The following is a 26,233-nucleotide window of genomic DNA, read 5'->3' as shown; positions in this document are numbered from 1 at the left end:
TTCTTATTACGCTTTCTGTACTTTCTGGTAAGTAGCAGGAATCTACAAATTTCTAATATTGTAATTTTCTCTTCTTTCAGTTGATGACCTATCAAGTTGAAAACAGTAAAGATGGATAACCAAGAGTGTTTCTATGTACCTGCGGCAAAACAGGCAAGGACAGACACAGATTACTCACAGTGCATAATATACCAGAAGAAGAAAGATGAAGTCCTTGTGGAAAACCCTGCGGCTCACAAGAAAGTATTAGAGTACATAAAAGACAGAGCATCTTTTGGTGACTCTATCTATCCAGAAATACAATTCTTCATTTTAATGAATTTAAAAAAAAAAAAAAAAAAAAATGTTGTTATGGGGTGCTGTGAGTAGAATTTGGAAGGAAAAAAAAATGAATTTACTGCATTTTGGAATACAGCTGTAATATAAGCTGTGGAAAAAGTGAAGTGCTGTGAATAATTTCCAGGTGCTCTGTGCATTGAAATAATCAAAGCAGATAATGTCCAAGGATTATGTTTGAAAGTGAACATTTATTAATCTGTTATGGACACCTGTTAATCCCGTTGAAGGTCAGCGTGGACTGAAACCATTCAAACAGTGTGTCACATTGCTGGTGACAGTTCAAACACTAAAAATGGGTGATATTTTATAATGAAGGTTTTTAAAAATTTATTTAAACAAATTGGCCTGTAAAAATAAACTGTAAAAATACATATTTAAACAACTTTGTGATAAAACAGGCTAATGATTCTGCAATAGTAGCACAAATGGAAACTACAACATACCTGATTAATTTCCATGTTTGCTGTTATAGTACAAGCAGTTACCCTACCAACCACTTCATGTTGAGCTCATCTTTAGTTCAGCGGTTTCAAAGCAGGAAATTTGATTTGTTAGACAGTTTAAAAAAAATCATAATTTTGTCCAGAAATCCAGTTCTATGCAAAAAGGATAAGTTGTGTCTGCAAATTAACAATTCTAAAAAATGATGCGTGTGAATTCTGAGAATTTAAATACAGATGTATGACTGAGTCCAACCTGTCTCTGCACAGTTGGAGCCATTACATCACTGCGGCTTATCCTCTCTGGGCATTGGCATTAAACCCTAACCTGATGTGAGGGTTTAATGTGACCTGAGGGATCATCTCAATCACAGCCACATGATATATCATCCAGCCAGCTGTTGCACGTGTTTTCTTCCAGTGTCCTCTATGAATGACGAATACGTAAAAAGGAGTGGTCAAAGAAAGTGAAACGCAACCTCCATCTAAAAAAGGTGCCAGCTGAATGAGTGGGGTTCAAACCCCAAGCCATGTTTGCTGTGAGGCACCACTGTGTACTGACAGATGTTTAAAAAAAACACAAACTAAAATGACATACATATAAGGGTTTAGAACAAAAATGACTTTCTAAAATTAGATTCCCAAATAAAACCAGATGGAGATGACTTTTTCAACTAAACGTTATTCATTCAAAACAAGTATTACATTCCCATATATAGGTTTTCCACAGCTGTGGTGCAAAGTCTCTCTGGAGGTACTAATCAGTTCAGTCATCAGGCGGAGGCTGATAACTGGGCCTGCGTGAAACTCGATCCAGGCGGTCCACAGCCACGCTCTCAAACGCTCTCCTCATCAGAGGATGTTCCTCCAGGACCTCGTTAAAACTGTCCACGCTCAGAGAATAGAGACGGCAGTAGGTTTCAGCCCTCACGCTGGCTGTGCGTCGTCCTTGGGTTAGCAGGCATATTTCTATAACGTGGAAAAGACGGCGAGAGTAAACACTGGTTGCACGGAATACAGAAAGAAAAAAACAACAAGAGTTTTGGAAGAGGAGGGATACATGCCTATAACGTAAGAGGTCTATTTGGGAAAAATAATTATGACTATACTGTATTTATGCATGGACATAGGAACAATTAAAAAAAATGTACAACTACTGCTACTACCACTACTAATAATAAAAATAATAACAGTAATACATTTGAATTTTTGTTGTTATTGATGTGCTTTTAATTTCAGTGGACTTTTTGGGGAGCATGCAGCCTAATACTAGTAAAACCACAGATAGACAAAAAGTGGTAGGCAAGAGGATGAGACTCAAGATAGCGGAGAAAGTGAAGCTCAACTGTAGACCAGAAATACGTCATCACTTGAGTTAGGGTTCAAGAAAATGCATCACCTTGCACTCAAGCTACACTGGAAAAAATATCACCTCCAGACTTGAATGGAATGAGGAGGTAGGTGAGTCAAAGCCATAGGAGTCAGATCAAAGGTGTTTTATTTATTTAATTTTTACATTAAGTCAGGTTAGGCTAGGTCTGGGATAATGCACTGGTGCCGTGTGTCAACACATTTAACACACCACAGATCCATCTTAGGTCCTGGCAGCTACACAGGTAGACAACCGGTCCATCCCACCTCTCAAAGAAATCATCTATCTGCTGCAACCAGGTGAAACATGGACATCCTATTGGCCTTGCCCAATGTCTGATGTCCCCTGCATGCTGGATCATAACCAGAGAAGCATGCTACATGGCCAAATTGTCATAGCTGGTGGACCCTCACCATGCAAGTGATACTCCTCAAAGTCATTCCAGCAGTACCCAAGGACTCGTCAAAGAGACGGTGTACCGAAGACATTTAGCTGTCACCTTAGGTCACAGGTTAGCATCCAAGTTTCACATCTGTACAGCAATACATTAAGCACCAGGACCCTAAAGACTTGGACCTTCAGATTCTTGAAGACGTATCAGCATCACCAAACACCTGTCCAGCAACTTCTTGACTTAATCAGCTCCATGCATCTAGAGACATGAATGTCTCAACAAGATCAATGTTTTCCTCGCATGCAGATACACTTCTGATGGCCGAGCCCAGAAAATCACCAAAAAGCTGTTTTTTAATCAGACATACCTTTAACATACAGGACAACCACAAAGTCAGACACTCAGATTGTATAAGGGCAATTTTATAGCAACAGAATTACAGTGAATTTGCTGCAGAATTTGCTGTCATTGTTATTCCGTTATGTTAGAGTTGTCCATAGGGGTTTAGTAGGATTCAAGTTAATGATTTCTTGATGAAAATCTGTCCAATCTGTTACTGTTCCCTTTGAAAATATGTTAAATATGTTAGGGATCCCCTGCTGAAGTAAAGTGGTGGCCATATGGTTCTAGTCTCAAGCTGAGCTCCACTTTCTCCACTGTCTGCAGACAAACGCTTCTCAAATTTGAGTTGCATTTCAAAATAAAAGCAAGACTTGTTCAATGCATTGAGCTCATTTTGTCTGAGGGAATTCCGGCGTGGATTTGTCAGCAAGGCACATGTTTCAAGTAAATAGGTGAGTGGACTGGTTTTAGTGGAGCTTTTCTGGAAGTGCTAGACTGGATTATGACAAATAGAATGATGAGAGTTTCTATGCAGACTATATATGAATATAAATTTCATCACCCACATTGATACAGAAATAAACCAATAACCAGCACACAGTATCAATACAGTGTAATCTGTCTGCAGTGCTTCAGTGAGTTGTGAGTAAAGGAAAATGGTGACCAGAGAATGACTATTAGGAGGCACAAGCTATTTATTTACCCCCAAAATATGCTCCATCGCTGAGCTTAATCTCCTTACTGCCATGTGGAATGACTGTGACAGTCCCATGCTGGATGAAGTACATCTTTCTGCCCAGAGTTCCTTCACGTATGACAAAGTCTCCAGGTTGGAACACTTCAAAATGCAATTTGGTCAAGATTACTGTCACAAAATGAGGGTCAGTATTGGCAAACAGTGGCATGTTGGCGACTAGCCCACGACAATTGTAGCTGACGATCTCCTGAAGAAAAAAAACAGAGAGCCATTCAGACCTGTTTGAATTTGATGCAGAACTGCCAAAGCAAAGGTTTGATGAGAAACACACCTCTTTGAGTGGATCGCTGAGCTCTCCAAGGATGTTGTCCTCGTCAAACATTTTTCCTTGGAATCGTTGCTCATAGTAATCATGGATCCGCTGCCTAACATCTGCTGGTAGTTTATGGAATGACATGTACTGCTCCACTTGTTTATACTGAAAACATTATTAGAAAACACATTTGTGAATTCAATTTGTGATGCCGGATGTCACATGTAGTCACATTTCGCACCACGTGCTTATTTAAATAATTATTACTCACCCCACCCATAATTACGTATTGATTCTATTTGCTTCACAGGCTTTTTTTTTTTTAAGTGGATTACAAAACCCATTTGTAATGGACATTAGGAAACAGTGATCCAAAACAAAGGTTCTGCCATTTGTCCCTCTTTAGCTTGAGAAAATCCTCTTGGAAAGGGTCACAGTAATGTCCCAACATCCATTAGATAATACTCATATTCTCTGAGCACAATTTAGGGCACAATTTTCCTGGCTAAAGTACAAGTGAGTAAGTTAGGGTTCAATATATTATGGCTGTGATGTCCAACGTTAAAGTCATACTACACATGAAACAACCGCAGCTCTAAGGTCACATGCTTATTTCACAGAAGAGATTTGGGAGCTTTTGGTACAGATTGCAAAAAGTGGGTCATATTTTACAAAGCAATGTCACACACAAACTACTAATACATTTGTGAATTTATCATCATTGCACAACGGTTGCAAGTGCACCATTTAATTCCACTTGACAATTAGTTGCTGCAATCACCATCGTCTGCATTTGAATGATTTTATACATTTCAAGATGTGCAAAAGGAAATGAGATCGCAACCTTTACAAAAAGTGTACTTAAAGTTTACTGTATTACAGAAACTTCAACTTTGTTTTATAAATACACTTTATTGCATATATATAAATGTACTATTTTGATACTTATTTGGACTAAATTGGTCCACTTTTTAGTTTATAAAAGTATACGTGTCAGTGTACCTGTAAGAGTAGTAAAGCTTGAGTACAAAACTAGTTTTATTTTATAGTGACCTGACCAGGTAGTAGTTATATATGTACATGTAGCCCACTTTATTTAGCTAATGAAAGGAAGTTTATCAATTTTATAGTCTAGCCAGGATTCAAACCAAGAAACCTCTGGTCATAAACTAACCTCTGTAACCTCTAGACCATTAGCTCCAGTCAAGTAAAATTGTATACAATACATTGCTAAACATCACAGATATTTTTTACCTGGTTGTCAGTCTTTGTACAACTGTACTGGCTGGACAGTTCTGCCACATACGCATATAAAATATATGCAAGTATATACTTGGACTTTCCTGTCTAATTATCAGTATATGTCAAGTGTACAAATTGGTTTAAATATGGGCCATATTTTCTTAAGATTAAAGCTAAGTATACTTTAAGTTTATTCAGTTAAGCATATCACTGATAAGTACACATATAAATTAAAAGTATACTCTTATTTTTATTTTAACCCCTTAACGCCCGAATTTATATAGCTGTATATAAAAAAAACGTTTTGTGTGTGTTTTTGCCTTTAAGTAGATGGTAAATAATGTTGAGATTAATAATTTCACTTTTGCACAAAAACTAGATAGTAATATTGGGTATTCTGGTAATGAATTTATGTTATAATGTTATAATAATAATAATGATGGTATGTTGCAAATTTGCGACAACTGGTAAGTTGCATATTTGAGTCAGAGATTGTAGCATATATGCGACGATGGGCGTTAAGGGGTTATAACAGGCATAGCACTGGTAAACATTTATGAACTTCCTTTTTTAAGGAAAGTTCCAAATTTGGAAAAATGAACCCCAGTTTGTTTGGAATACATGACAAAATCCCAGTGGACAAAATCCCAACAGACACTATCCCAGTGGACAGAATCCCAACCCCTTATTACCAAAATGGACAAACTCCCAGTCTCTTCCAAAGTCCCATCCCACTTAAACCCTAAGGGCCCGGTCCCACTGGGGAGAGGATTAATTGCGCATGAATTGAGTATACAAATTACAGACATTCGTTGTCGTCCGCAACAAAAATGGCCAAAAATGACAAATGTCCCAGTATGAATTACGGATATATTAATAATTATAGCAAATATATGATGAACAATCACGGTTGTATAACGCATGTAATGAGGAAATGGATCCGACGCATTGCGATTATCACGGCAGTATTATGGGCATATTATGAATGCATTGCGCACGTGTTGTGCGTGCACGGCATCTGCATTGTGGTCATAAAAGAAGCGCACTCGGGCCGTCGGCATCACTATTCACACCAACAATACAGCCTCTGGAGCAATAGTTGGACTTGGACAAGTTGACTGGAGTAAACAAGCAGTGAACAAAGCGAGTGGTGACGTCAGCGGATCGCATCAGAGCGCAGCTCGTCCGAACGATTATAACAGGAAGTTAAACCTGTTATAAACATAGGAATAAATACTGTAACAAGCTGCAGGCCTTGACAATGTAAACAAGTCAAATAATTACCTTTTTAGACAGCTCAAAATGCTTCCTGCAGCTTGTTAGCCATTCGCGCGTGCACGCGCGCGTGAATGGCCAACAAGCTGCAGCTTCCTCTGTGATGCAGGAGGTGATTAGAGCCATTTTCAACAGCCAATTTGCAGAATAAAATGATTAATCCACCACAAAATAATTATTTTATATACGCAGCATCCAGCACAGAGCGCGTGGCAGCCGGTAGAACAAAGAACAGCATCCAGCTGTGAACACAGCGCATCTGATTTGCATCCGCCGCAAATCAGATGCAAAGCAGAAGTAATAAAAACGCTTTATTCGTGGCTATCTGTATGCAGTCACTACAACTTATTTTAGTTCGTGATGTGGACATGATGGGCACGCAAAATATCCATTTTACACACTGTCCCAGTCCGCTGCCAAGACGCAAATCCCTGTCACTTGCAGATATCAGCAGATGACGGCGAATATACAGCGCATATATGAGTATGTATTGTGTATGTATTGAGTATGTAAGGCGGATGTCATCCGCAGCCAAAATTTTGTGCAGCTCAAAAATCCTGGTAACGGAAAAACGTGCCTCTGCAGATAATTGTGGACGTGTGCGGGTGTCGGCCGACTCATACAAGCATGTTTCACGCATATTGCAGATGTTAAGTGAATATGAGCCAATTTTGCGCGCAATCCATACGCAAATCCTCCTAAACACCAGTGGGACTGGGCCCTAACCCTACATTAATGTACACTAACCCTTATGCTATTATATTTTATATTTATATTTATTCATGAGACCGGGATTTTGTCCGTTGGGATTTTGTCCTGTCGCATTTGTTTTAGCATGTTACCATCTCTCAAATTGCCACAGAGATGTTTACCTTCTCCTGATACTGGCGATGTGATGCATCCAAGGACTGGACCAGGTTAGTAGCATGACCTAGGAACATGGCGTAGCAAGTAGCCCCCACAACCATGCTAATCATAGTCAACCAAACATCAGTCATGCCTTCTGGAGGGTGGGCACCATACCCGATACACAGCATGTGGCTCATGGCCATAAAGAGGGCGTAAGAGTACTGGATGTGCCACGTAGCATTCTGAGAAAAAAAAGGAGGCGGCAAGACATGGCAAACTTTTCATGCAAAGGAAAAAATGTCTATGGAATGCAATGCATGAATGAAAAGTATGTACTCACCACCATATTATTTTTAGATACCCAGCAATCTGGAGGAAAGTCTTGCAGCATGGGAACCATGAAGGTCAGGCAACCATCCCAGTGACACAAAAGCAGCATCATGCCAATTAAGTTGACTATACGAACCACGGCGCTGGCTAGGTCATAGGTCATATGGAAAATCTGACAAGGAAAGTTGGGTGGAAAACAAAAAATATGAAACCAGTAAATGCAATCTTTAATTTTATCATACTTACAGCATATAATTCCCTCCCCTTCCATTACCTCTTCCCACTGGTGAATGTAGCGAATGAGCCGAGACAGTCGGAGAAGTCGCAGCAGACTGAGTATCTTGGTGAAGCGGACAATGCGGAGAGCACGGGCAGTGCGGTACACGTCAGATGACTCGTGTCGAGCCTCCAGGTCTACGATGAGAAAGATGTAATCAACGGGAATAGAAGAGACAAAATCCACTAGGAACCAGGACTGGAGGTAATGCGTGCGTATCTGCTTAGGGTCCAGGATGATGTGGCTGTCCTCTCCCAGAATGCCCGTGCGGAAGTTGAAAACCAGGTCCATTAGGAAAAGTGTGTCAGAAAAGACATTAAAGGTGATCCAGGGCAAGGTGTTCTGGTCTTCAAAGAAGGTGATTCCCCAAGGCAATATAACCAGATTGCTCATCATCAACAGGAGCATCACAATATCCCAGTAGAATCTAAGGAAAACAGGACAGATATTAGGATGGGCTCAAGCCGAATCCAAAGCTTGATGCTGCAAAAATCTGACAGATTCTGTTAGAGTTTAAGCCTTTTCCATTGTTGTGACACATCACCACAAGTGCATATTTGTACATGCAGGTTACACAGTTTGATAAAGCTCACCATGGGGTGTAGTTTACAAAACCTAAAGAGCAGATTAGGCAGGGATTTTCCAGTTATCCCGGCTGAATTGCGCCACAATTCATATCATTAAATCGGTGGCACAAAAATAATAATGAAGATGTATTTTGTGCAGCAAACCTGCTGCAAACCAGGCTAGAACGTGAATAATCCTGATGCCTTTTGTGTTCAGTCAGCAGTCATCCCATCTGAAATCATTGTGTTGTCGTACAGTGATACAGATTCCTGATGTGTGGATTAATGTGTCATTAACTTGCAGCTGTTGAGATTAGTAGAAAGATCTTATAAAGCTGCAAAGGTCTTTACAATGACGTAATTGCATTTGCATTTACTGTAATTGTCATTGTAAACACTCTGACCAACATATTTCCTTCCACTGTTTTTAAGGCAAAGTGTACAACCACAAATTTGTACAAATGACAAGTAACTCTTTGAAGCCACAATAAGGGTCATAGTCATAATGTAAATCATTTGAGTTCTTTAATTAAGATTCATGCATGAAAAACTGTGTTTCTGGGGAATTCATTCCATTTTGTCACTGTATTATAGTCTATAAATGTACGTTGCACACTTAAGTCTTCTAAATACACAGAATTTTAAAGAATTATCAGAGAGAGTTCAGCTGATCCAATCAGGAAATGCAAAACAAAATTTACTGGAACAGTTGTCTATGTGGACATGAACAAACATCATGACTCCAGAAAAGCTTCTGCGGCCGTCTGTGTTGTGTTCTGATTGAAGCCTGCCGAATGTCATACAAGGCCTACTGTCCTATACAGTGCATCTGGAAAGTATTCACAGTACTTCACTATTTCCATATTTTGTTATGTTACAGCCTTATTCCAAAGTGGATGAAATTCATTTTTTCCTAACAATTCTACACAATACCCCATAATGACGATGTGAAAAAAGTTTTTTTTTTTGTTGTTTGTTTGTTTTTTTGTTTTTTTTGTTTTTTTTGCAAATTTAAAAAAAAAAAAAAAACTAAGAAATCACACCCTTTGCCATGAAGCTCAAAATTGAGCTCAGGTGCATCCTGTTTCTACTGATCATTCTTGAGATGATTCTACAACTTAACTGGAGTCTACCTGGGGTCAATTTAGTCAATTAGATATGATTTAGAAAGACACAGACCTGTCTACATATAAGATCCCAGAGTTGACAGTGCATGTCAGAGTACAAACCAAGCATGAAGTCAAAGGAATTGTCTGTAGACCTCACACAGGATTGCCTCAAGGCACAAATCTAGGGAAGGGAACAGAAACATTTCATCCATAAATGGGAGTAGTTCGGATCCACTGGGAAGAGCTGGCCACCTGTGTAAAATGAGTAATCGGGGGAGAAGGGAGAGAAGTCAGGGAGGTGACCAACAACCTGATGGTCACTCTGTCAGAGCACCAGCATTCCTCTGTGGAGAGAGGAGACCCTTCCAGAAGGGCAACCATCTCTGCAGCAAACCACCAATCAAGCCTGTATGGTAGAGTGTCCAGATAGAATCCACTTCTTAGAACAAGCCACATAGCAGCCCGCCTGGAGTTTGCCAAAAGGCACCTGAAGGACTCTCAAACCATGAGAAACAAAATTCTCTGGTCTGATGAGACAAAGCTTGAACTCTTTGGTGTGAATGTCAGGCATCATGTTTGGAGGAAACCAGGCACCATCCCTACAGTGAAGCATGGTGGTGGCAGCATCATGCTGTGGGGATGTTTTTCAGTGGCAGGAACTGGGAGACTAGTCCAGTGTTGTATAGTAACAAAGTAAAAATACTTCACTACTGTACTTAAGTACATTTTGGGAGACTTTGTACTTTACTTGAGTTTTTTTAAATTCAGCTTACTTTCACTTTTACTTCACTACATTTCTGACCTTAATTGTGCACTTCTACTCCAATACATTTTCTATGCGCCATGCCATTACTTGTTACAACAAAAAAACAAACAAAAAAAAAACATACACATACGAAAAAAGTCGTGTTTTCACCCAGAGACACCACTGATTATGAGTGACTGCAACGAAGTCAGGCCGATTTGTCATGAGGCATGTCCGGTAGGCTTTTTTTGCAGTTGCGCACTTGGGGGGTGTTTGTCAGGAAAGTGATAATTTCTTTACATTGATTACAGACCTGTAATCAACTTTTCTGCAGCGCAGCTTTGCTTTGAACCTTGAACCAATCGAAGCAGTGATTTGCAGATCGAAGCAGTGCGTCGATCTACGATTCATGGATTCATTGATTTATTTCACTTTATCCTAATTTTTCCCCGCTAAAACCCCGAAGAGCATATGTCTGTGAGTAATATTTAATATTTTTATGTTAAACTGACCTGTTATGGTCTTCTGAAACAGTTGATAGATGTATTTTATAACTTAACAACGGGGCCGATGCTAACACTTTAGCATGTCTATGGCATTTTCAGTGTTAAAGTTAGCATTAAGCTGTTTGCATCAGCACGTTTGTGTTGATTTGTTTTCTGTATAATTAATGGCTCAGCATGTTGTGTGGGCCGCTGAAGAGGAGGTACTGCTGGCCCACCACCACCAGAGGGCGCCCTGCCTGGAGTGCGGGCTCCGGAGGGCGCTGCCGCTGAAGAGGAGCAGCCCAGGTGACAGCCGTCACCCATCACCTGAAACAGCTGACATCCATCAGCTGAGGGGTATATCAGCTGGACGGCATCTCCATCTCATTGCCGAGATATCGTTCTACCAGGAAGGTAACGCACTCAGCCAGTCATCATATTTCTGAGGACTAACCTGTTTTTGCTTGTGCTTAAGACAGCTGAAGACTGAACTTGATCCATATCGGATAAGTACCCTTCACTGCAATATTGTTTGTGACTAGAGGTGGAGGTGGTGTTTCCACCCTACGTGTTGCTGGGTGCAGCCGCACCCACATCTGACTGTTTCTGTTCCTCGCCAGCAGTACCGGATCCGACGAGCGGAGGCAGTGGCCACCTGGGAGTTCGGGACTTGGCGGCTCCAGTATTCCCGGGGTTCGGTGGCAGAGGAAATCGGGTGGTTCCGGTTCGACTCAGACGGACGTCTCCTATCGTCGAGCCTGCCCACACGTCACCAGTGGAATTGGTTTATTCTTACAATTGTGATCTGTTGTGTTTGTTGTGCGAATTCACAACAGTAAAACCTTGTTATTTGACTTCTTCATTGTCCGTTCATTTGCGCCCCCTGTTGTGGGTCCGTGTTCCTCACTTTCCCCAACAGGATATCTCGGCCAACGTCATGGATCCCGAGGGGCGTCAACCGGCTGTTGAACGGCCAATGGAAGAACAGGACGTGCAGGCGTCCGCAGGAGGGGTAATCGGTGAGTTGCAGCGGATCCTCACCGCTTTCACGACTCGGTTAGATTTGATGACCGAGCAGAACGTCCTCCTTAACCGCAGGGTGGAGACTCTCGCCGCGCAGGTGGAAGCGCGCCCTCCGGGCGCCGCTGCGGCTCTCCCTCCCGTAGACCCTGTGCGTAGCATTGACGTTCCACTGGTCGTTCAACGACCCCTCCCACCTTCCCCGGAAGCATACATAAGCCCCCCAGAGCCGTACGGAGGCTGTGTGGAGACGTGCGCGGATTTCCTCATGCAGTGTTCGCTCGTCTTCGCACAGCGTCCCGTCATGTACGCGACTGATGCTAGCAAGGTAGCTTATGTAATAAACCTGCTTCGCGGCAAGGCACGTGCTTGGGCTACAGCGCTCTGGGAGCAGAATTCACGGCTCCTTCAGACATATGATGGGTTTGTGAGGGAGTTCAGAACCGTGTTCGATCACCCTAATAGAGGAGAAACCGCTTCAGCTGTGCTACTGTCGATGAGACAGGGGCGTCGGAGCGCAGCTGCCTATGCAGTCGACTTCCGCATCGTGGCTGCGAGGTCCGGCTGGAATAGCACTGCCCTCCGCGCCGCCTTTGTAAACGGACTGTCATTGGTTCTTAAGGAGCACCTGGTGGCTAAGGACGAACCGCGGGATTTAGATGGGCTCATCGATCTTGTCATACGGTTAGACAACCGGTTAGAAGAACGTCGGCGGGAACGAGACGAAGGGCGTGGCCGGGCACGCGCCGTCCCTCTCCCTTCCGGTTCCGACCGCGCTCCGCCTTCCCCACGCTCCACGGCCCCTGCGCTCCGTGGGGCCACAGCTCCCCCTGCTGACGAAGCAATGGACACGAGTAGGGCAACATTTAGGGCACCAGGTGCACAGAGGAGGCAGGCCCACGGAGCTTGTTTTGTTTGTGGCTCGATAGAGCACCACGTAAAAGACTGCCCCGAGCGGTTAAACACCAACGCCCGCCCCTAGAGACTGGGCTAGGGGTGGGCCAAGACATTCACGTGGGACACACCCACATCGCCACACGACTCCCAGTTACGATCCTTTATGAGGACTCAACCCTGAAGGCCCCAGCACTGGTGGACACGGGCTCGGAGGGGAATCTGTTGGACAGCAGATGGGCTAGGGAGGTAGGGCTCCCTCTGGTGGCGCTCACCTCGCCTGTGCAGGTGCGGGCGCTAGATGGCTCCCTACTCCCTCCGATCACGCATAAGACACCACCTGTAACTCTGGTGGTGTCAGGAAATCACCGGGAGGAGATCGAGTTTTTTGTGACTCCTGCTACCTCCCGTGTGATTTTAGGGTTCCCCTAGATGGTAAAACACAATCCCCGGATCGATTGGCCGTCCGGGGTAGTGGTGCAGTGGAGCGAGACCTGCCATCGGGTATGTTTAGGTTCCTCGGTTCCTCCCGGCTCCCAGGCTAAGGAGGAGGTCAGAGTCTTGCCCAATCTGGGGGCGGTGCCGGTGGAGTACCACGACCTGGTTGACGTGTTCAGCAAGGATCTGGCGCTCACCCTTCCCCCCCACCGTCCTTATGATTGTGCCATTGATTTGGTTCCGGGCAGTGAGTTCCCGTCCAGCAGGCTGTACAACCTCTCACGGCCTGAGCACGAATCAATGGAGACCTACATCCGGGACTCGTTAGCCGCCGGGTTGATCCGGAATTCCACCTCCCCGATGGGTGCAGGTTTCTTTTTTGTGGGTAAAAAAGACGGCGGACTTCGCCCATGCATTGATTATAGGGGTCTGAACGAGATCACGGTTCACAATCGATACCCGTTGCCCCTGTTGGATTCAGTGTTCACGCCCCTGCATGGAGCCCGAATATTCACGAAGCTCGATCTTAGAAATGCATATCACCTGGTTCGGATCCGGAAGGGAGACGAGTGGAAGACGGCATTTAACACCCCGTTAGGTCACTTTGAGTACCTGGTCATGCCGTTCGGTCTCACCAACGCTCCCGCGACTTTCCAAGCGTTGGTTAATGATGTCTTGCGGGATTTCCTGCACCGGTTCGTCGTTAGCCCCCTGACAGCCCTGACCTCACCAAAAGTCCCCTTCACCTGGTCGGATCGTTGCGATGCCGCGTTCAAGGAGTTGAAACGTCGGTTCTCGTCTGCACCCGTTCTGGTGCAGCCCGATCCTAGTCGCCAGTTGGTGGTTGAAGTGGACGCCTCGTACTCAGGGATAGGAGCCGTGCTGTCCCAGAGCGGGAAGACCGATAAGGTTCTTCACCCGTGTGCCTATTTTTCCCGCAGGTTGACCCCGGCCGAACGGAACTATGATGTCGGCAATCGAGAACTCCTTGCGGTGAAAGAGGCTCTTGAGGAGTGGAGACATCTGTTGGAGGGAACGTCCGTGCCATTCACGGTTTTCACTGACCACCGGAACCTGGAGTATATCAGGACCGCCAAGCGGCTGAATCCCAGGCAAGCCCGCTGGTCACTGTTCTTCGGCCGTTTTGACTTCCGGATCACCTACCGTCCCGGGACCAAGAACCAGAGATCGGATGCCTTGTCCCGGGTACATGAAGATGAGGTCAAAACGGAGCCGTCGGATCCCCTGGATCCCATCATCCCGGAGTCCACTATCGTGGCCACCCTCACCTGGGACGTGGAGAAGACCGTCCGGGAGGCCCTGGCATGAAGCCCGGACCCCGGAACCGGGCCGAAGAACAGGCTCTACGTCCCACCAGAACCTAGGGCTGCGGTCCTGGACTTCTGCCACGGTTCGAAGCTCTCCTGTCATCCTGGGGTGCGTAGAACCGTGGCGGTCATCCGGCAGCGCTTCTGGTGGGCATCCCTGGAGACCGACGTCCGGGACTATATCCAGGCCTGTACCACCTGCACCAGGGGCAAAGCCGACCACCGCATGTCCTCGGGTTTGCTACAGCCGCTGCCCGTACCTCATCGCCCCTGGTCTCACATCGGCCTGGATTTTGTCACGGGCCTCCCGCCGTCCCAGGGAAACACCGTCATCCTCACGATAGTGGACCGCTTCTCCAAGGCGGCCCACTTCGTGGCCCTCCCGAAGCTCCCAACGGCCCAGGAGACAGCGGACCTCCTGGTCCACCACGTCGTCCGGCTGCATGGGATACCATCAGACATCGTCTCCGATCGCGGTCCCCAGTTCTCCTTGCACGTCTGGAGGAGTTTCTGCCGGGAACTGGGGGCCACGGTCAGTCTCTCGTCCGGGTATCACCCCCAAACCAACGGGCAAGCAGAACGGGCCAACCAGGAGATGGAGCAGACACTGCGTTGTGTGACAGCCGCGCACCCGGCGGCCTGGAGTACTCATCTGGCCTGGATCGAGTACGCCCACAACAGTCAAGTGTCGTCAGCCACCGGCCTCTCTCCTTTTGAGGTGTGTTTGGGGTATCAGCCCCCATTGTTCCCGGTGGTTGAGGGAGAGGTCGGTGTGCCCTCGGTCCAGGCCCACCTGCGGAAGTGCCATCGGGTGTGGCGTGCCGCCCGTTCTGCTTTGTTGAGGGCCCGGGCGAGGGCTAAGGCCCATGCAGACCGGCGGCGGACCCCGGCCCCTACGTATCACCCCGGGCAGGAAGTGTGGCTATCCACCAAGGACATACCGCTGCAAGTAGCCTCCCCGAAACTCAAAGACCGATACATAGGACCATATAAAATCCTCCAGATCGTCAATCCCGCCGCAGTGAGGCTTCAGCTTCCAGCCTCACTGCGGATCCATCCTGTATTCCATGTGTCCAGAATCAAGCCACATCAAACTTCACCCCTCTGTACTCCCGGTCCGGCGCCACCTCCTGCCCGGATCATCGACGGCGAGCCGGCTTGGACCGTGCGCCGGCTTCTGGATGTCCGACGGATGGGCCGGGGTTTTCAATACCTGGTGGACTGGGAGGGGTACGGCCCCGAAGAACGCTCCTGGGTGAAGAGGAGCTTCATCCTGGACCCGGCCCTCCTGGCCGACTTCTACCGCCGCCACCCGGATAAGCCCGGTCGGGCGCCAGGAGGCGCCCGTTGAGGGGGGGGTCCTGTTGTGTGGGCCGCTGAAGAGGAGGTACTGCTGGCCCACCACCACCAGAGGGCGCCCCGCCTGGAGTGCGGGCTCCGGAGGGCGCTGCTGCTGAAGAGGAGCAGCCCAGGTGACAGCCGTCACCCATCACCTGAAACAGCTGACATCCATCAGCTGAGGGGTATATCAGTTGGACGGCATCTCCATCTCATTGCCGAGATATCGTTCTACCAGGAAGGTAACGCACTCAGCCAGTCATCATATTTCTGAGGACTAACCTGTTTTTGCTTGTGCTTAAGACAGCTGAAGACTGAACTTGATCCATATCGGATAAGTACCCTTCACTGCAATATTGTTTGTGACTAGAGGTGGAGGTGGTGTTTCCACCCTACGTGTTGCTGGGTGCAGCCGCACCCACATCTGACTGTTTGTTCCTCGTCAGCAGTACCGGATCCGACGAGCGGAGGCAGTGGCCACCTGGGAGTTCGGGACTTGGCGGCTCCAGTATTCCCGGGGTTCGGTGGCAGAGGAAATCGGGTGGTTCCGGTTCGACTCGGACGGACGTCTCCTATCGTCGAGCCTGCCCACACGTCACCAGTGGAATTGGTTTATTCTTACAATTGTGATCTGTTGTGTTTGTTTTGCGAATTCACAACAGTAAAACCTTGTTATTTGACTTCTTCATTGTCCGTTCATTTGCGCCCCCTGTTGTGGGTCCGTGTTCCTCACTTTCCCCAACACAGCATTCGTTGTCATAAAAGAGTCAAATTGTAATTTTTAAAATTTATTTTTATTCATATATTATAGCAACAACAATAATAGTCTACATAATAGAGATTAATAATGTTACAATACAATTTTAGAGAAAGAGACAAAAAGAACCTAATGAAACAAAACACAACAGAAAAGATAAAACTGTGTAACAATGAAAATAAATAAATACATATACAAATAAATAACTGTTTCCTGTGAACACCTAGTGAGTAGCCTACTCTCGTTTAGGTTTTGAAACCTTGTTTCTGAAGTGTTTTTGTGTGATGTGCACAATTTTCAGTATTTTGACTAATACTACCAGTCATTTACAAGCCTAGATAAACTTTGTAATATAAAATAAAATCAGTCCGTTATTGATTATTAACATTTACTTGTACTTTTACTTTCAATACTTGAGTACATTTAGTTGTACATTACTTGTCATACTTAAATACAATAAATACTAGATGCTTTAAGACTTTTACTTGAGTAGCATTTCAATCAGTGACTTGAACTTCTACCAAAGTAATTTTTTAATGGGTATCTGTACTTTTACTTAAGTGTGATTTTCTGGTACTTTATACAACACCGGACTAGTCAGGATTGAAGGAAAGATGAATGAAGCAATGTACAGATACATCCTGGATGAAAACCTGCTCCAGAGCGCTCTAGACCTCAGACTGGGTCGCCGATTCATCTTTCAGCAGAACAATGACTCTAAACACACAGCCAAGATATCAAAGGAGTGGCTTCAGGACAACTCTGTGAATGTTCTTGAGTGACCCAGCCAGAGCCCAGACCTGAATCTGATTGAACATCTCCGGAGAGATCTGAAAATGGCTGTGCACCGACGCTCCCCATCCAATCTAATGGAGCTTGAAAGATGCTGAGAGTAAAGAGTAATGGACAAAACTGCCCAAAGATAGGTGCACCAAGCTTGTGGCATTATATTCAAGAAGACTTGAGGCTGTAATTGCTGCCAAAAGTGCATCAAGAAAGTATTAAACAAAGGGTGTGAATATTTCTGTACATGTGATTTCTTAGGGGTTTTTTTTAAATAAATTTGCCAAAAAAAAAAAAAAAACTTGTTTCATTTGTTTCATGTTGTCATTATGGGTGTTATGAATAGAATTTTGATTAAAAAAAAAAATTAGGCCATTTTGGAATAAGGCTGTAACATAACAAAACACGGAAAAAGTGAAGTGCTGTGAATACTTTCCAGATGCACTGTAGGTTTCCAATGTCTCTACATGCATAAGAGGCCTATAGTTTGGGTTTTGTGACAGATTTTTCCAGTAAGTGTCAATCACATTGGGTCTCTTACTGACTTTGCTTGTCTTTTTCATTAGAGGCACAGTAATGGAATATTAACCACATGCTTGTTTGTTTGTATTACTTTCACCCTATAGTGATCGTAATTTGAACTCAAAGGGAAAACTACCTTCCTCTTTAACCAATCAGAGCGTTGATATGAGAACCAATGGAGCAGTTTGTCTTTCTCATTCACGTCTATCTCTCTGTCAATCTATCCCAGACATGTCCTCTGGGCTAAACATGACTGTTTATCATCTCCTTACATGTTACAGCAGATTAGTGACTGCTTGCTGCTAATAATGTCACCACTGACTCTGGTCTGTATTACCATTATTTACAGGAGGTATGCACATGTACGTTCCCAAATATGAAAGTGTTGGAGTGCAGGAAAGATATTTGTACTGCATTTGAATCAGTCTCCAGCGGTGTGGAACAGGAAGTGGGCTGGAGTTTGATAGTATGTTATCAAATATGAATCCAGGATTGAACCCCTTTATCAAGTCTGAGACTTTCTGAAGATATGCACAACCAAGGGTGGTTGACATTTTAAAGACATAACATTCAAGGTGACAAAGTGTCAAAATAATATTTCATTAGACCTGTTATTCAGTTAATTTGGAAATAAATCCAGAATGTATTTGTCACAATGCAACTCTTCACACAGGACAGATAAGCGTTGAAAACTCAGTGTTTCCACTCAATTTTTTCAAGGAAAATGGGAGCATACGGTTGAAGGAAAACAGATCGCCGGTAATCTCCTCCTCAGCTGTCTGTGTATTATTGCATAATAGAGCAAGATTGGAATTATAGGGATTCTTGTGGGCAATAATCCCTCTGCACAGGTTTATCCCTTCTGTCTGGCCTGATGTTTAAAAATTGTTTAAATTTGATGGCAGCTATTATTAGACACTAAAAGATTGCTAATACGGCTACAATTTGCTCATCCCCAAAGCTGAATGATCTGAAAACTCTCCAAAATTACACCAAGCTGTGCTCAGGAATTCTAGAATGGGGTTTTATTATTATTTTTTTCTTTCCACATAGAATATTTAAATTGTCTGGATCAGAAAAGGAATACTACCATTCAGGTTCACCTGAAGACCATAACCAATTACTTCTGCTGAGAGCACAATAATTATCAGCACCAAGAGCAATAGCTAGTCTTTTATGATTTAAACAAACGTTTTATGAACAGGGAGAAATACCAGGGAAGGTGCTGGCATGGTGCATTAAGCAGTTACAGAGCGAGAGGCTTATTACTTCACTGAAGAATAATCAAGGAGAGACCATTACAGACCCAATTGAAATAAATTAAACATTTAGAGATTTCTATGAATGCTTTACAGTTCAGAGATAAATAGCGATGCAGCAGAAGTAGATGCTATTTTAGATGGAGTTCATATACTGGTAGTCTCAGAACAGTTTAGAACTGACCTAGACAAAGTAATAACATTAGAGGAAATGGCTGCAGCTATTGATAGTCTAAAAGCAGGAAAAACACCCGGGCCAGACGGTTTACCAATAGAAATTGATAAAAAGTTTAAAGGTAGCTTGCTGACACCACTTTTGGAAATGTTTAGGGAATCCTTTGACTGTGGCATGTTGATCACCCTGCTTCCTAAGGCAGGTAAACCAAATAATGAATGTGAAAACCTGAGACCAATTAGTCTGCTAAATGCAGATGTAAAGGTATTGTGCAAGATTTTAGCAAGAAGGATTGAAGGAATTATACCACAGATAACTGGAAGGGAACAGAATGGCTTCATTAGGGGAAGGCAAGGTTTCCACAATGTTAGAAGCCTTTTAAATATACTCCACAATCAAAAGGGGGCTCCTGATACAGCTGTTATGTCATTGGATGCGGAAAAGGCTTTCAATAGAGTGGAATGGCCCTACCTATTTGAAATCCTTACACGCTTTGGCTTAGGGGAACATTTTTGTAAATGGATAAGACTGCTCTATACAGAACCTTATGCTGAAATAATGACTACAAGTAATATTTCAAAAATTGTCAAGATTAAACGAGGTTGGAGACAAGGTGACCCTCTATCTCTGTTGCTATTTATTATGGCATTTGAACCTCTAGCACTTGCAATAAAGAATCATACAAATATTTTAGGAATAACCATAGCACAGCAAGAATACAATTTGGCTATGTATGCGGATGATGTCATTATCTTTCTTAAAGATATTAAAACATCTATCCCAGCTCTGTTTGATCAAATAAAGGCATTTGCAAATATCTCAGGTTATAAGGTAAATAACTTGAAAACTGCAATTATGTTTTTAAACCAGAATGAAAGGAAAAATCCACCTGAGGAAGATAAATGATATTTCATTAGAATACAACAAAATCAGTCATTGCTGCTCCCCCCCTGTGTCTACAGTAGAAAGAGTAATGATTAAGGACTGTTTAGGGAGGGGTTTAATATCTAATTTATATGACCTGCTGGTAGATGAGTCTTCTGAGTCATCTATAAAGAAGCTGGAGGCATAGAGAGAAGATTTACATGAGGAAATAAACATAGAAGACTGGGAGAGGGCTTGTGCAAAAACACAACCACAAACAATTAACACACATCTCAAACTACTATATGGAAGTAAATCTGTGCCATCAGAGTTTGAAATTTAATTTTTAAGGTTGAATTTTTTTTAGTATAAAAATTTTTGAAGTAGAATTTTTTTTTAGGCTGTTTTTTTTTTTTGGTAGAATTTTTTTAGGTTGATTTTTTTTAGGTTGAAGTTTTTGAGGCTGAATATTTTGATGCTAAACAAATTCAACCTTACAAAATTCAACTTCAAACACTGATTTTGATGCTAAAAAAAATTCAACCTTAAAAATTCGATTTCAAACTCTGATGGCACAGATTTACTTCCATACTACTACAGTATAATTGGCTTATGTGTACGTATATCACTCCAGAAAAAAAAATACATATATAACAGTACTATACCCGATACATGTATTAAATGTGGAAAAGACAAAGGTTCACTTTTCCACTGTACGTATATGGCAGTGTACTGAAATAAAGAAGTTCTGGGAAGCTGTGAGAAAGTGTATTCAGGAGATAATACCCATTCAAATTCCTTTAGATCCCAAATTCTGTATACTGGGTTTAAAGCCATTCAACTATAAGATCACAAGGGGACAACAAATTTTTTTAGATACAGGATTTTAACAGCTAAAAGAGTAACATTGTCATGGAAAAATGTGATTGGGCCGAGTGCAGGAAAATGGATTTCAGAAGTATCTACAGTATAACTCTGCCCTTAGAAAAAAAATCACTTATTCTCTCAGGGGTAAACAATCCCTCTTTGAGGACATTTGGGGTCCTTTCTTAAATTACCTAGAAAGGACAGATCAAACGATTTTGATGGAAACATCTGGGGATACATAAGTGGCCCTCTCCTGTTCCAGAAATTGTCAAGTTTTTTTTCTTTCTCTCTCTTTCTCTTTCTCCTTCCATTTATAATTCTTAAGTATTAGGAATATGGAAAGACTGGAATATAATAAATATAAACCTCATCTAAATTATTGTGTGTGTGTGGGGGGGGGTTGAGTGTTAAAGCTGCTATGTGTATACTAGTACCACATCTTTAATTGTGTGGCTGTATATATGTGGTATTGTTAAGTGTTTGTGGTTTTTGTTAAAATAAATAAAGGTAATGTTGGAAAAAAAAATTGTCTGGATCAATGAAGCTCTCCCTTCTCATAGGCCGGGTGTGATGGTGCAGTTAATCCAGATGATCTTGTCCTATATGGACTGTATCACTAATCAAATCCCTTCATCGCATTATCATGTGCTAGGTGTCGTGACATCAGCCGCTGTATTAGAGTCTATCCTTGGAAAAAATTGGAGCACCATTGAAAACTAGATAGTGGTGCAGCTCAGCTAAAATTTCCATAAGAATTGTTCATTTTGTGATAAAACCATAGAATTCGGCACACATATTCTAAATTAACTAATGTCTATTGTCAGATATGGCACCATCCTGGAGCTGACCTCTAATGAGCTTCAGGGGTCAGACAAATAATGTGGTATAGTTTTCAACATGATTGGAGCATTTTTAAATGTTGACCCCTGTGTAAATCTTTATTGACCCATGTAGCTCATTAGAGGTCAGCTCCAGTATAGCTCCATATCTGACAATAGACATTAGTTAATTTAGAATATGTGTGCCAAATTCCATGGTTTTATCACAAAATAAACAAATGTTTTGCTATGCCGCCCCACTAAGATGCTTTAATGAATTTTATGCAGTGGCCTTAATGCAGCAGGGAGTGTCAATGCCTTACTTTCACTCCTGCTCTGATCTAGACTATTGCGTGGAAGAATCCTGCACCCAAAAGCTTTTTTTTACAAAAAGAAAAACAAATTAGGATAATAAGAAGTAATTTCCCCCCCATGCATTTTTACCTGAAGTCACTGTAAGGGTGTATGATCCACACGCCAAATGACTTGACTCTGGCCTGCTCAGCAGCAACACCTTTATGACTGCCGAACATGCGCAAAGAGAACTTGTTGACCCCAGGCTGCAGCATGGAGCAAAACTGCCTTTCAAAGTAGGTGGACTGGTCCTGAATGTTCTCCAAAGTCTCTCCTTCAACCTGTGCAGTGTCCATCAGACCATCAGGGTCTGCCGTGTAATCATCATTGTGAGTCTTGACCAGGGAGAACAATGTTCTGGTTACATCACTCCTCTTTTCTGGCTTTGGGAACGGGGCACCAGGGGCTTCCCTCTGAGATCCGCTTCTCCATTTCGTGAAGCGAAGGCTACTCCAGCTGCGGTATCGGGGTGTCTCTGGTTTATGAGCGGGGCTCTCAATGGCACCTCTATTCATGTCCACACTCCTAGAAGGACTGGTCATTTTTGAACTTTAAACAACAAAGTAATGAGGGCACTATGGTCCAGATGACTTGTTCAGTCCTACTTATAAATGCAGCCGACTGATTTATAGGGCAACAGAAAAATAGCTACCTACTAGTTTCACTTGTGAAAATGCAAATTCTGTCTTCTACCAGATTCTTAAATAACTCAAAATGGTTTTAAAATTACAGAACTAGGTAATTTCCACGGGGGTTGAAATGCCTCTAAAATAACAGTAAATGGTCCAAGCAAGACAAGCTTTATTGTAATTAAATTACTAACAATATGGTTTTCAGTACCTCTATGCAGACCATCGTGATGTGCTTCAGAACAAAATTTAATAAAATTAATAAATGCACATAGCATTTTTCATTGGCTTCTAAATATTATAAACCAACATTGCATTGTCTCAAACTAGCTTTAATGTGGCTAAATTAGAGACAGCAGCATTTTACTTTATTTTAAATTGTTATAGACTAAGGAAAGACTGGTTTAAATAGAGTTTCATAAGAGATACGCTGTTTTTGAGTAGACTTGAGTACTACAAAGTAACAGTAAAATGTTTTACAATGACTTTGGCTAAATTAAAGATAATAGTCTAAAACTAAGATAGCTCAATTTGAAATGGTTTAAAATTGGATTTTAAGACCAATACGAGGTAGTTATGATTTAACTGTAAACTGCTCGAAGAAAGAGAATAAGTATTAAACTGCTAGACTATGGTTAAAGTGATCAAAACTGCTCCTTGTCGAAGTGATTTTAAGACAATCCAGACGATTTCTTTTACTGGTTTTATGTAGCTCTAGGAAACAGTGAAATGTTTTATAACGCCTATTTGGCTAAATAATATGGTGTAGGCTGTTAGACACTCATGGCTGATCTAAAATGCTTTTACACAGACGTTTGAAATGGATAAATTTAAACTTTATTTAAACTGGAAAAAATATAATAAACTAGTTTTTAACTTTCTGTGAAGAAACAACTTTGACATTCGAGCTGTATAAGGCATTCGAAAAATTCATCTTTGGGTCTGAGAAATTGTGACGGGCATTTAATTTACATGATGGCATTTTAAAAAGATATAGATTTATCATAAAAACAGCCTGATAACTAATGAACAAAAAACATATTTCTTGTAGCCCTACTTACAAATTTAACGCATTAATATAAAATTCGTGTCACATCAAAATATCCTTCAAAATAAAAGCTTATCCGCACACTGGGGAGCAGCGAACACCAACAAAGAAAATAAATAAAAAATACAAACAAGTCACTGTTAGCTTTGTGTTGAGCACTACATACCCCCCAAAAACAAAATATTCTCAAAATTAAATCCTATTCTCAGTTGAACTCGCGCACAGGAAATCCATTAAAAATGAAGAAGAAGAAGTTATTTAAAAAGTACTTTCCACCAAGAATGTGGTCGAATCCCCGGACGAAGTAAAACAGGCGACATGTGGAACAGTGGACGACGAACTCAAATGGACAGAGACTCAGTAGCCTTTAATAATCGGCTTGTTGGCATAACTGTGTCCCCCTCCTCCCCCTCCTCCATGACACCGGAACGCGCCCTCCATCTTTAAACTGACTCCAGGTCAGCAAGAGCCAAAATACCTTCTGTCTGTCTGTCTGTCTGTCTATCTGTCTGCCTATTTATCTGTTTGTCTGTCTGTCTGCCTGTCTATCTGTTTATCTATCTGCCTGTCTATCTATCTGTCTGCCTGTCTATCTATCTGTTTGTCTATCTGCCTGTCTATCTATCTGTTTGTCTATCTGCCTGTCTGTCTGCCTATCTCTCTGTTTGTCTATCTGCCTGTCTGACTGTCTATCTGTTTATCTATCTGCCTGTCTATCTATCTGTTTGTCTATCTGTCTGTCTGCCTGTCTATCTATCTGTTTGTCTATCTGCCTGTCTGTCTGCCTGTCTATCTGTCTGTCTGCCTGCCTATCTGCCTGTCTGTCTGCCAGTCTGTCTGTCTGCCTGCCTATCTATCTGTTTGTCTATCTGCCTGTCTGTCTGTTTGTCTGCCCATCTGTCTGTCTGCCTGCCTATCTGCCTGTCTGTCTGCCTGTCTATCTATCTGTTTGTCTATCTGCCTGTCTGTCTGCCTATGTTTGTCTATCTGCCTGTCTGTCTGTTTGTCTGCCTGTCTGTCTGCCTATCTGCCTGTCTGTCTGCCAGTCTGTCTGTCTGCCTGCCTATCTATCTATCTGTTTGTCTATCTGCCTGTCTGTCTGCCTATCTATCTATTTGTCTATCTGCCTGTCTGTCTGTCTGCCCGTCTGTCTGCCTGCCTGCCTGTCTGTCTGCCTGCCTATCTATCTATCTGCCTATCTGCCTGTCTGTCTGTCTGCCTATCTATCTGCCTATCTATCTGCCTATCTGCCTGTCTGTCTGTCTGCCTATCTATCTGCCTGTCTATCTGCCTATCTATCTGCCTGTCTATCTGCCTGCCTATCTGCCTGTCTGTCTGCCAGTCTGTCTGTCTGCCTGCCTATCTATCTATCTGTTTGTCTATCTGCCTGTCTGTCTGTTTGTCTGCCCATCTGTCTGTCTGCCTGCCTATCTGTCTGCCTGTCTGTCTATCTGTTTGTCTATCTGCCTGTCTGTCTGCCTATGTTTGTCTATCTGCCTGTCTGTCTGCCTATCTATCTGCCTGTCTGTCTGTTTGTCTGCCTGTCTGTCTGTCTGCCTATCTGCCTGTCTGTCTGCCAGTCTGTCTGCCTGCCTGCCTATCTATCTATCTGTTTGTCTATCTGCCTGTCTGTCTGCCTATCTATCTGTTTGTCTATCTGCCTGTCTATCTGTTTGTCTGCCCGTCTGTCTGTTTGCCTGCCTATCTGCCTGTCTGTCTGTCTGTCTGCCTGCCTATCTATCTATCTGCCTGTCTGTCTGTCTGCCTATCTATCTGCCTGTCTGTCTGCCTATCTATCTGCCTGTCTATCTGCCTGTCTATCTGTCTGTCTGTCTGTCTGTCTGTGCGTGTGGCTTCCTTGTTTCCTTCTTACACAGCCACAATTTTGGAGAACTGCCTACCCCACACAGATTTACAGTACAGATTATATTTCTTAATGATTGATGGAAATGAAGTCCAGGTAGTAACAAAATAACAGAATATTTATTTATTTATTGTTTATTTGATGAGGACAATGCACATTAGTGAACACTTTGTACATTTTCATGCCTTAGTGTAAATATGCCAGAGCTAAAAGCTATGTTCCGTCTGTAGTCCTCAGACACACAACAACAAACAATTACAATAAATAAATCAAAACAAAACATGAGATTACGTACAATACATCTCACCTGTGTTGACAGGTTTGATTGTTTTTGAGCCATTTTTTCAGCTCATTTTTAAAAGCACTCAGGGTGGGACTGTCTCATATCCTTGTTGGAAGGCTGTTCCAGTTTGTACAATCCTTCACAGAGATGGTGTTTTGTCGTCTAAAGGGCACCTCACAGTCCCTTCTAGAAGCAGACCGAGTCCTGAGCTTAGGAT

The 26,233-nt window shown here is 43.0% G+C and overlaps 1 protein-coding gene across 3 annotated transcripts; it reads right to left on the bottom strand.

The window, feature by feature from the left end:
• Positions 1-548: 548 nt before the first annotated feature.
• hcn3 (hyperpolarization activated cyclic nucleotide-gated potassium channel 3) lies at positions 549-24,376 on the bottom strand. Of its 3 annotated transcripts, XM_034161176.1 has the most exons (8): positions 24,139-24,376; positions 22,283-22,717; positions 7,868-8,297; positions 7,604-7,765; positions 7,287-7,505; positions 3,916-4,062; positions 3,591-3,831; positions 549-1,748 (listed from the first exon to the last, which is right to left on the bottom strand). In XM_034161176.1, exons 2-8 carry the CDS (start codon positions 22,705-22,707, stop codon positions 1,546-1,548), a joined length of 1,827 nt encoding a protein of 608 aa, XP_034017067.1. In that variant the 5' UTR covers positions 22,708-22,717; positions 24,139-24,376; the 3' UTR covers positions 549-1,545. The 3 variants fall into 3 exon arrangements, with proteins under 3 accessions (XP_034017067.1, XP_034017066.1, XP_034017068.1); XM_034161175.1 differs by lacking the exon at positions 24,139-24,376 and having other exon boundaries at positions 22,283-23,222; XM_034161177.1 differs by lacking the exons at positions 7,287-7,505; positions 24,139-24,376 and having other exon boundaries at positions 22,283-23,224.
• Positions 24,377-26,233: the final 1,857 nt, after the last annotated feature.

This window comes from Thalassophryne amazonica, chromosome 20 (genome assembly GCF_902500255.1).
Source record: "Thalassophryne amazonica chromosome 20, fThaAma1.1, whole genome shotgun sequence".
In the NCBI taxonomy this organism is placed as follows: Eukaryota; Metazoa; Chordata; class Actinopteri; order Batrachoidiformes; family Batrachoididae; genus Thalassophryne; species Thalassophryne amazonica.
The sequence above is the reverse complement of the archived record's forward strand: the minus strand, read 5'-3'. Positions and strand labels throughout refer to the sequence as shown.

Bases quoted from the DNA above. Each gene is read 5' to 3' on its own strand.
- hcn3 (XM_034161175.1), bottom strand. From the start codon at position 22,734: ATGACCAGTCCTTCTAGGAGTGTGGACATGAATAGAGGTGCCATTGAG. The intron at 8,298-22,282 runs GTAAAAATGCAT...TGTTTTCCTTAG, and splicing joins CACCCTTACAGTGACTTCAG to ATTCTACTGGGATATTGTGA. The intron at 7,766-7,867 runs GTAATGGAAGGG...TTTCCTTGTCAG, and splicing joins ACATTCACCAGTGGGAAGAG to ATTTTCCATATGACCTATGA.